At 33.6% G+C, this 11,235-nt stretch overlaps 2 protein-coding genes across 2 annotated transcripts; one reads left to right on the forward strand and one right to left on the reverse strand.

The window, feature by feature from the left end:
- The first annotated feature begins 327 nt into the window (after positions 1–327).
- LOC129902048 (ABC transporter F family member 1) lies at positions 328–4,397 on the forward strand. Its single transcript, XM_055977064.1, has 6 exons — positions 328–435; positions 517–744; positions 1,619–1,692; positions 1,771–1,981; positions 2,065–2,299; positions 2,915–4,397. Exons 2-6 carry the CDS (start codon positions 517–519, stop codon positions 3,970–3,972), a joined length of 1,806 nt encoding a protein of 601 aa, XP_055833039.1. The 5' UTR covers positions 328–435; the 3' UTR covers positions 3,973–4,397.
- Positions 4,398–7,243: 2,846 nt separating this feature from the next.
- Positions 7,244–8,312, reverse strand: LOC129904059 (protein SMALL AUXIN UP-REGULATED RNA 12-like). Its single transcript, XM_055979586.1, has one exon. The coding sequence runs from the start codon at positions 8,135–8,137 to the stop codon at positions 7,739–7,741; it is 399 nt and encodes a 132-aa protein (XP_055835561.1). The 5' UTR covers positions 8,138–8,312; the 3' UTR covers positions 7,244–7,738.
- Positions 8,313–11,235: the final 2,923 nt, after the last annotated feature.

Consider the following 11,235-nt stretch of genomic DNA (forward strand, 5'->3'; position numbering starts at 1 on the left):
ACTATTCTATCAAAACTACAAATTTTATGTTTCCCTATATTATTATTATCATTGCTTTTTCTATAGTGTTAATTGTTATACTTAGTTAGATTGGGTAATGGGCCAAAAATGGGCCTATTTGGCTATTTCATACTCATTTTCTTCAATCTCTTGCTTGATAAAGCCCTAAATCCCCCAAGCAAAGTAAAATTAGGTCAGCCCAAAACCCAAAAAACCGACATATTTTTCACTTTTGTTGCCAAACTTGAACAAAAGATCACCGTCCATATCTATCCTTGCATCTCAATTGAACCGTCAACGTGCTCACATACACACTATATATACTTTACCTCCAACTTTTTCTCAACCCCCCTCTTTCAAAAAAACCCTCGTTCCTCCCTGCCAACTTTTATTAATAATAATTTCTCCAAATCCGTAGATCTTTCGATTTCAAAGGTATTGTATTGCTGATTCTGTTTCGATTTCATATTTTTTTTTGAATTTTTTCCTGATTTTTTGAGGTATAATTCGTGTTAGATGGTGTCGGATGCGGCGAAGAAGAGAGATGCTCAAAAGAAGGCGGCAGCTGCAGCTAGGAGAGGTGGGAAAGGTGCCGCAGCATCTAAATCGGCGGCGACGGCGTCTAAATCGGCAGTGGATACTAACGGGGTTGATAATTTGACGAATGGAGTAGGGGATCTACAGATATCTGATCGGAATTGTACGGGTGTTTTGTGCTCACATCCGCTTTCGAGGGATATTCGGGTCAGTTTTTGTGTGTTTAGATCTGATTTTTCTCTGTATTAGTGTAGGTTTAGATTCGTTATTGTATATGGTTTTGTTCGTGATAAGTACTCTTCATAACTTGTTGGGGTTTCGATTTTCATATTTTGATTGGTTAGATTTAAGATATTTGATGGTGTTTATGGTTTTTGTTTTGGTTTAGTAGCTGGTTGCATATTGTTGTGCTGCACAAAATTTGAGTGGACGAGCATCTCTCTTAAACGAAATTCTATATAGAGGTTTTGTGCTATTTTTATACTCATGACAATAACAATCTACACATCAAACTATAAGTAGTTGTGGTTGGCTATATGATTCTGCAATATCCATTATGGTTTATTTGGGCACATTTCATTCTATTTCTGGAAATATTTAGCTACACAACACCAACAACATATCAAATGTAATCAAAGCATGATAGAAGGAAAAAACAGACTTGAAAAATAGAAAGATAAACAGAACAAATGAAACAACATTAAATAGTGAAAATTAGGAGAATTAGATACTACGCATATACTAAACTAATACTACAATACTGGGCTACCTAACATATTTACCTATATTTTTTCTTATATTGAATCGTTTTGGCTTTCCTATGCATAGGGGAAAATTCAAGTGTTATTATGGTTTTTATGTGTTCGTCATCTCAAATTTTGCATTATACCTGGTAACAAAATTTGTGATATTTCTTAGGTTCCAACCTTTTTTATTAAATAAGGTGCTTGTTGCTCTCAAGAGGAGTGCATATTTATAATATTAAGTCGTAAAAGAAGCTGAATATTAGCATGCATAACCTTTGGATTCTACCTTTTGTTTGGAATATCCTTGTTTTGATTTGGTGCTCTTTTTGATACAGATAGAATCTTTATCAGTCACTTTCCACGGACATGATCTCATAGTTGATTCTGAACTGGAGCTCAACTATGGCAGGTAAGACTTGTTATTTTCATGAATAGCTGTGTACCTTGGCTTAATTGATGTTCAAGTTTTGAAATCATATTTTTGCAGACGTTATGGTTTGTTGGGATTGAATGGCTGCGGGAAGTCTACTCTTCTTACCGCTATAGGATTGCGGGAACTTCCCATTCCAGAGCACATGGATATTTTTCATCTTTCACGGGAGATTGAAGCCTCTGACATGACATCTCTTGAGGCCGTCATTAATTGCGATGAAGAGAGGTTGCAATTGGAGAAAGAAGCTGAAGCATTGGCTGGGCAGGTATGATGCTGTTAAATTTCAATTAATGTTCCTTTGTCTTGGTTTTCCTTTGGATAATATGATTAGTTTCATCTGTATTTTAGGACGATGGTGGTGGAGAGCAACTTGAACGGATCTATGAGCGTTTAGAAGCTATGGATGCAGCCACTGCAGAGAAACGTGCTGCTGAAATCTTGTTTGGGCTTGGATTTGATAAGAAAATGCAAGCAAAGAAAACACGCGATTTTTCTGGTGGCTGGAGAATGAGGATTGCTCTTGCGCGTGCCCTATTTATGAATCCAACAATTTTGTTGCTTGATGAGCCCACAAACCATCTCGGTAATCTTCTCTTACCATTTTCTAGATCTAGTAGAATCAATCTTTCAGAAACTATTAGGGTTTGGCTGTGCTCCATTTATATGGACAATGTGTAGTCTTACACGTTGAGTTATCAGTGATATAGTGTCCTAAATTGAATATAAAGGGCATCCAAAGTGATTCGTAAAGATCTTGAGTCGCTACACATTGTCTTTTTTTAGTTGGATATGTAGACTATTTTTTCACATAGTATCTCAATCAATCTGAACTATTCTTTCGCCACTTCATCCTCACACACATAACATCCAAAGTGTGAACCATAATCGGGTTACATGTGTGTGGGGGTGATGAATTGCGTAACATGCTATATTGGGTATAGGAGGGCACCAAAAGGGGTCTATAAAGATTTTGAGACACTTCAGATTTCCTTGAGATCTTGGGTTAAATACTCGGTTTCTTTCACAGTACACACATAAAGATACTGTCTGACATATCTATGCATCATTGCAACCTGATTTCAGCAACTCTCCTGGCTGTTTTTATGTTTCCTTTTAATGTTAATTTATTATTAAAAAAAATTCTTCTTAATTTCCTGTGTCTTTTAGAGTTGACATGTGTAATTCTTCTTGAATGCAGACCTAGAGGCCTGTGTGTGGTTGGAAGAATCCTTGAAGAACTTCGAACGCATTTTGGTTGTCATTTCACACTCGCAGGATTTTCTCAATGGTGTGTGTACCAACATCATCCACATGCAAAACAAGAAGTTGAAACTCTATACAGGTAACTACGACCAATATGTGCAAACCCGTTCAGAGCTGGAAGAGAACCAGATGAAACAGTACAAATGGGAGCAGGAGCAGATTTCTGCAATGAAGGAATACATCGCTCGCTTTGGGCATGGTTCGGCTAAACTTGCCCGTCAAGCACAGAGTAAAGAGAAGACATTGGCTAAGATGGAGCGCGGTGGGCTTACTGAGAAGGTGGGGAGGGACAGTGTCCTGGTTTTCCGGTTTACTGATGTCGGCAAACTTCCTCCTCCAGTTCTACAGTTTTCTGAAGTTGCTTTTGGCTACACACCTGATAACCTCATCTACAAGAACCTTGATTTTGGTGTAGATCTAGACTCCAGGATAGCACTTGTGGGGCCTAATGGTGCTGGAAAGAGCACACTGCTTAAGCTGATGATAGGGGATTTATTTCCCACTGATGGCATGGTTAAGCGGCATAATCACCTAAAAATTGCACAGTACCACCAGCACTTGGCTGAGAAGCTAGACATGGAATTGTCAGCTCTTTTGTATATGATGAGAGAGTACCCTGGGAATGAGGAGGAGAAGATGAGAGCAGCAATTGGGAGGTTTGGCCTCACAGGTAAAGCTCAAGTAATGGCTATGAAGAACTTGTCAGATGGTCAGCGAAGTAGGGTGATTTTTGCATGGTTGGCTTTTAGGCAGCCCCACATGCTGCTGTTGGATGAGCCAACCAACCATCTTGATATTGAGACCATTGACTCACTTGCAGAGGCGTTGAACGCATGGGATGGTGGGATGGTTCTAGTGAGTCACGACTTTAGGCTCATAAACCAGGTCGCCCATGAGATATGGGTATGTGAAAATCAGGCTGTGACGCGGTGGGAGGGTGGCATCATGGACTTCAAGAAACACTTGAAGAAAAGGGCTGGATTGGGTGATTAAAGTAGTGATACTATGTGTTTTATTTTAGAAAGTGTGATGGCATCACTGTTTCCTCTTGGTGGTTCAGTGCCAAGGCGTAATGGTGAAACATCAGTAAGCCCCATCACGGTAGCTGAGGGGAGAAAGTGAGGGTTTCTTGATCACTAGTAAGACCCAAGTAAAGTTAGCTAAGACTACGCCTGCTAGAGAGAGAGTAAGTGATCGAACCATGGTCACTGACCGTTTGAACTCTGGTTATTGTACGGGCTTAGTCCATTATTTTTGTGTCCATTTTACTCTACTTACATATTCCCCTAGCTTTTGGAGAGGATACATTACAGCTTATTCCTCATGTTATTTCTATTCTATAGTATTGCTATGATGTACTTCAGATTTTGGGATTCTGAAAGCTATTATATGGATTTTTTAATATCATTTTCAGTTCAGTATATCTGTTTCTTTTCTATTTTATTTTCAACATGAAGGGTGAGTCAGTAAAATTAGCAGGTTGTTACGCTATTATTTGGTTCATAATACTTGGAACGTATAATTCTTTAATTATTTAGTAGTAACATTGGTGACTTTTGAAACAGGACAAATACTAAAAAAAGAGATTTTTGTTATAAAATAATACTAATAAAGAGAAGATGGAGAGAATTGTAGAGATTTTTATTCTCAATAATATATTGATACAATTGAGGTAAGGGAGGTTCCTATGTATGGAAGAAGACGTTCTTGGGTAATGACTAATGAGTTGATGGGTTCATGAATTTTTTATTTGTTGTATTTCAAGATCTCAAATGAGGGAATCCTTCCAAAACAACCGACTCCGACTACCGTCCGATTTATGGGAGAAAGTGATGATCTGTCCTCTTATTTTTACGAGGAATAAGTTGAATTTTATGTGGAAACAAATAATAAGTAAAATACAATGCCGAAAGATGAAGTGCGCCGGCCACTTAGCTGTATGTGGGCCTTTAGCTTCTTATCTTTTATATTGGGCTTTTTGCGCACTTATTTTCATTTTGCGCCTTCTTGGCCTGCATAGTGTATAACATAGTTACCAAATATATTCAACTTAAATAGGGTGATTTACAAAAATGACCTTAGACTAAACTTTTGACCTTGCTTAATCAATTGGTAAACTTTTAAGTTTAACAAATTTTGAATTTTGACCTTGAAGGTTTGTCCATGACGAGGGTTAAAAGTTTTAGATTATCCATTTCTAAGGTCATTAGATGTAATTTCTTGAAGAGAAAGAAAGAAAGAAGATCCAAGGGTATGACTGATGGTCAATAAAATGGAGAAGAATCATGAGATCGTAGGTCCAAATTTCAATAAAGATAAAATATCAAATAAATACTTTCCACCCACCTAAACTTTGATGGACAGAGTTAGGCAGCACGAACCTAATGTTGGGGCAAAGCCACCCTAGAGGAACCTGTGATAGGGGAAGCCACTTTGTCACTACTTGGTGCAGAATTTTTCAACGTATATATACAATATACAAGCAAAGTACTTTCTCCTGACCACTTTACTTGTCATTCTTATAAAAAATAGATGATTCAAAATAATTGTTATTATATCCTTACCTTAATCATAAATATGGAAGCAATACATAAAAATAATTTAGTCAAATTACCCTCTAGTTAACATTTTTTTTAAGTATGCAAAATAAACATGACAAACAAAATGATCCTAAAGAGTATATAATAGGTTTGGAAGAAGCATTAAATTGATAGTTTACTACTAAATGACAAGTGAGTACTTGGAAGTTGGAAGAAGACAACATGTGATGATATCAAGTCATTTTTTAATTGATAGACAAGTGACCTATCTAATCAAAATAGACTTCACAAGTAAAAAGGAAACCAAACACAGAAGTGGGATCCCTACGTATTATAGTACTTGTACCTTAGGTTTAAGAAAACTCTCCTTATAATGAATTTCTCCATTGGTGGAGAGCACAAATAACTATTTTTAGGACCCCTATTTAAAGAATAATCGAGGTTTAAAAACTTTTAAAATTTAGTCGTCTCATAATTAAAATCAGACCTATGTCTAAACTTTTAAAATGAATTGCCTATGAGTCCGTTTGGATGGACTTAAAAAAAAATAATTTTTATGTATGAAGTGTTTTTAGAACTTTGAAGTGCTGAAAGTTATTTTTATAAATAAGAGTTGAGTGTTTGGATAAAAGTGCTTATGTTGAAAATAAGTGTTTGAATTTTAGGGTTAAAAGAATAAAAAGGGTAGTTTGGGAATTTAGTTAAAATATAAGGGATATAAAAGTAATTTCCATGGTCAAACAAAATGGCTTTAAGCACTTAGAAAAAAAAAGTTAGAAATCCTAACTTTTCATTTTTGACTGATTTTAAGAACTTTATGGCTTAAAGTTAACATTAGGCAAACACGTCCAAAAGCTAAAAAGGGGCTTATAAGTTGATTTGACCAACTTAAAGTCCATCCAAACGGGCTCTATGTCTAACTTTAGATATGAGGTTTGAAATTTAAATTACAATTCGAGATTCAGATATTTGAATTTGACGTTAGGTTAAACAATCTTTAACTTTAAAATCGAAAGAATATACTTTGAAAACATTAACCCAAAAGTCTAAAGTTGGGGATTGAAAATTTCATCTCAATATGTTATTGAACTTAACATATGCTACTCATGAATAGTTGATCTTGAATAGACTCTAACCATTACATTTTGGACCATATATGTCACTCTCCACTAATGGAGCCTCATCTTATATAATTAGTATTGATATTGCCACATGACATTAATCTAAACCTTTTATTTTCAAACATCCCAACCATTGTAACACCCCAAATCCCACCATGAAGTCATGAACACACTTGCACACTCTTAATTTATACACTCATACTTCAATTTTCGTACCCAACTACATCTCACTTGTCATTGAACTTAATGAAATGACTCACATGCGTCAAAGAATTGGTAAACAATGGAGGGTTTAAATAATGTTATATACATAGCAAAATCTGGTACTAATTAGACAAGGTAGGATTTCATTAGTGGATAATGACTCATATGGTATAAAATGGTAATGATCCAGGCATATTCAAGACCAACTATTAAAGAATGACACATAAAATAAATAAATAAGTGAGTTCTTTCTCTTTCTCATTTTTTTGGACAATATCGATTTTCCACTACGCACTTATACAAAAACTAGAGTAAATTGAATTAAAGTAAAAAGAGTAAAAATAGGGTGAAGTAAATCACTCAGTAAAAGAAGGTAAATCTTCATTATATACTCCAACAGTATAACAACATATAATTTTTTTTAAAAAAATGTACATGTAACATGCAACAACTTAACCATGGTGAAGAAAGGAAAAACGAAAAAAACAAACTATATATTATTAATTAACTGAAGTTGTAACTTGGCGGGATAATCAAGAATTAGAAACTACCATCCTAAGGGATGATCAATTATCCCTCTATCCAAATCCTCGTCTTAACGGTCAAAAATAAAAAGTGGAGCGAGAAGAATGACATGATCCATATATATCGTTTCGATATATGCACTTCTTGGTGAAAAACCGTAATACACTCTGATTAGGAATTCTTACCAACTGCTACAACACTTGGGCTTCAGCATATATATATAATTTAGAACAAGATAATAAAACCAACGTGGAGTACCCTTAGTTAACTTATCGAGAGACTTGATAAGATGAGTTAATTGGAGTTTCAAGAGATGGGAAGCAAATTTGGCTTATATTTTTTAATTTTTTTTTCTTTGCTCCATTATGTTTAACAACTTTTCAACATACTTGATTGTTCATGAATCAAAATTCTCTCAAATTCACTTGGCCTGCATGGCACTGTTAGTGCACCATCATGATCAAAACCATACTCCTCAGCAGCTTGTTCCAATAGTTTCAAGAATGAAGGATGTGTTAAACATTTCAATGGTACCACAAATCTCTTCAATTCGTCCTCATCAACAGCTATAACTGCAAAATGACCTTCTTTAACGTCCTTAGGCACGTTATTCGAGGAGTCATTTTGATTTGGTTGGATATGCTGATGCTGACTATCAAATTCGACTGACAATCTCCTTACCATTGAAAGGCTCCTTTGCAGTTTCTCCAACACAATCTTCAAATTCATTATCTTGTTCATTTTTCTCTTTCCATTGGTTCTTGCCATTGTGATAAAACAATAAAATTATCTTCTTTTTTTCTTTTGAATTTTTTGACTCTCTAGGGGTTTTGTTTTCTTGGTCTTTTTTGTAGGGTTTTCTAACTTGTTGTGCTTTTCTAAGTATGTTATACCTAGATTATATAGTGTTGGAGTGAGAAGTCATAGTTTCAAAGATAACATCTAAGGGTGTGGCTTTTGTTGGGTTAGCTATAACCATCCAAAATATATATTCTTAATATAGTGTGATATTGTTCGTTTTTAGGTCAAGTATGTATGATTTTTCCTTTAGGCCTCACACAATTAAGATTATTCAACACTTTATAGCTTATTTTCCTTTCTACTTTCCATCAACAACAACATATTTAGTCATGAAATTCCACAAGTGAGGACTGAAAAAGTAGATTGTCAACAGACCTTACCCTTAGCTACCTCATGGAGCTTAGCTTGGTAAAGAGACTGTTTTTTAAAGACTCCCGACTAAAATAACACATATCAAAGAACTCTTTTATACTTTTGGTACTTAATTTGTTAGCACACACCCAACAAGTTGTTGGTTAATGAAGTGGGTTAGCTGATCAGAATCATAAAGTTTTAAGTTCGAATCTCAATAGAAGGAAAAATAACAGGTCATGATATCTTTCTATCCGTCCAAGTGAACACAATAAACAAAATTATTCGTTATTTATATTGATAAAAAAATTACATTTTTCGTTAATTCAATTAGGATGCGTTTATGCTGACCTAAACACCACGTTGAAAAGAAGTACATAGTTGGACGGACTTTTGGCGTAAATATTGGGAGACCAAAGCATGTGAATGAATTTTCATTTCACCTATGAAACGTCCCTTTTAAACAAGTCACCAATACAAAATTGAAACTATATATAGGCCCCATATATATATATATATTTAACATATACTTCCAATTATATAATGAAAGTATTTATATTTTCTAACTTCCCTTATTTAGTCTTTTTCCACTTCACTATACGAAATCTTTCTTTGATACTTAATTGGTTCATTTTCTTAAATATTACTTCATTATCAATGACACTTGATATTTACTTTAACAAGGTATCATCCAATAACGTTTAGAGAAGCTTGACTTTTACTTTCATCTCAGGAATACCAACTTGCATTATTATTAGTTTAATTGTAATGCTGAATAAATCGATTGATTAAAATTACGGGATGGATACATTTTTCTTTATTTATATGCATGTGATAAAATTTATAAAAAAAATAAATTATAATGTACGCATACAATAGACAAATATCCTTTGAAAATGAAAAAATGTGTATTTATTTTGAACACGAAGTAAAACCTTAAAGGGTAAATACACTATTTGAATAATCAAATTGCAAAAGGCATTTAAGTACAAGTTGTGGACTTAAAATAGCTAGCTTTTGCCCAGCTAGACACCATACAGTTCATGGAAATCATCTTATCCTAATTAGGAATGGATTGACACATGACTCATGAAATCTTGGATTTCTGTTTTGTGATCCTGAAACTTCAAATAAAAATGGTGTCGGTTTTATAGAGGCAATGAGTATTGTTAATTAGGTTGTCATGAATAGATCAACAAAATTAGGATTCAAACAGAGTTAGTCAGTTATATTCCAAAAAATTCATGGACTAATACACATGAAAAACTGAGATAATTTTGAATTCTTATTTGTGATCTAGAAAGTAATAAAAACAGCGTCGATCCTGTAGAAATAATAAGCATCATTCACTAGGTCGTCACAAGTGGGACCCAAAAAAATTTGGAGACAAATGGACTTGGTCATTCATATTTAGAAAAAATAATAAACTAATACAAACGAGAAACTTAAATAATGCTAAATTCATGTGAATAATCAAGTCTATTTTGCCTCAAAAAAACTTGAGATCAAATGGACTTAGTCATTCAATATTTCAAAAATTAATGCGCTAATACAAACGAAAAACTTAAATAATCTTAAATTCATGTTTCGCTAAAAAGTGTGCTATACTTTTTTACTCCTTGAAGTTGTGGCTAAACATATAGGACCCTAAGTAGTCTCATCAACAGCCTGCATTCCCATCGAATTATATATATATATATATAGAGAGAGAGAGAGATCGAACTATATTAAATTATATATAGACCGAACTACATAATCGGTAGAATTGAATATTAATACAAAGTTTTGTATCAATTAAATTTACGAAGATAAGTGAATTCGAACGATAACATCCACCATAAAATAAATCATCGCCTCAACAACCTGACTCCTATATATATATATATATATATATATATATATATATATATGAACAAAAAATCATACATAAAAATGTATAAGATCTAGATAAAAATTATTGAGCATATGTAAAATATTGTACGAAATAATTTACTACCACCACACAAGCAATACATGTTATATCATCTCATGAACCATAATTGCCCCCATTAACATGGAAATTATAGTTCTTTGTTATATATGGCCAAATTAAGATGAGGAGCGGAGATAGAAGTTCGAATATATTGGGTCAGCGGAGCTCAATACATATTTATTGTTTAAATAATGTTTTTTTTTTGTATAAATTTTGGGACACATTGGGTCAGCAAAATTTAGTACGTAATTATTGTTTCAATTGTGTTTTTTTAATTTATAAATTTGTTGGTCAATTTTATTTAGTCATAAGAATTATTACTTGTATCAATTGAGTACTGAACATATGTAAGACCTCAGGCGTATTTCAATTGAGATTGGTATTTATAATTAAACGAGATAACATATTTATCTGATTAATACCTAATAGAAGCTAAAAAATACGTACAAAAGATTTTATAGATTTTGAATCGAAAGTATCTAATAAAAAAAATATTAATTTTCTCATTGGGACAAACTTAATTTAATCACTTCAATTTATTACATGAATCAATTAGCAACATCAAAAGTTTTTAAAACACTAAGTTAATTAATTTAGTGACTTTCTACGTAGCATCTTGATTCTTGACTATATATATATATGTATATATGTATATATGTATATATGAAACCTTATCCTTATATATTTATAAATATAGTTTCTTTGCTTAGCCCTTGATGAGTTGACCCATATAGGTGTATTT

Source organism: Solanum dulcamara, chromosome 9, assembly GCF_947179165.1.
Source record: "Solanum dulcamara chromosome 9, daSolDulc1.2, whole genome shotgun sequence".
NCBI classification, from domain to species: Eukaryota; Viridiplantae; Streptophyta; class Magnoliopsida; order Solanales; family Solanaceae; genus Solanum; species Solanum dulcamara.

Bases quoted from the DNA above. Each gene is read 5' to 3' on its own strand.
- LOC129904059 (XM_055979586.1), bottom strand. From the start codon at position 8,137: ATGGCAAGAACCAATGGAAAGAGAAAAATGAACAAGATAATGAATTTG.
- LOC129902048 (XM_055977064.1), top strand. From the start codon at position 517: ATGGTGTCGGATGCGGCGAAGAAGAGAGATGCTCAAAAGAAGGCGGCA. The intron at 1,693-1,770 runs GTAAGACTTGTT...ATATTTTTGCAG, and splicing joins CTGGAGCTCAACTATGGCAG to ACGTTATGGTTTGTTGGGAT. The intron at 2,300-2,914 runs GTAATCTTCTCT...TCTTGAATGCAG, and splicing joins TGAGCCCACAAACCATCTCG to ACCTAGAGGCCTGTGTGTGG.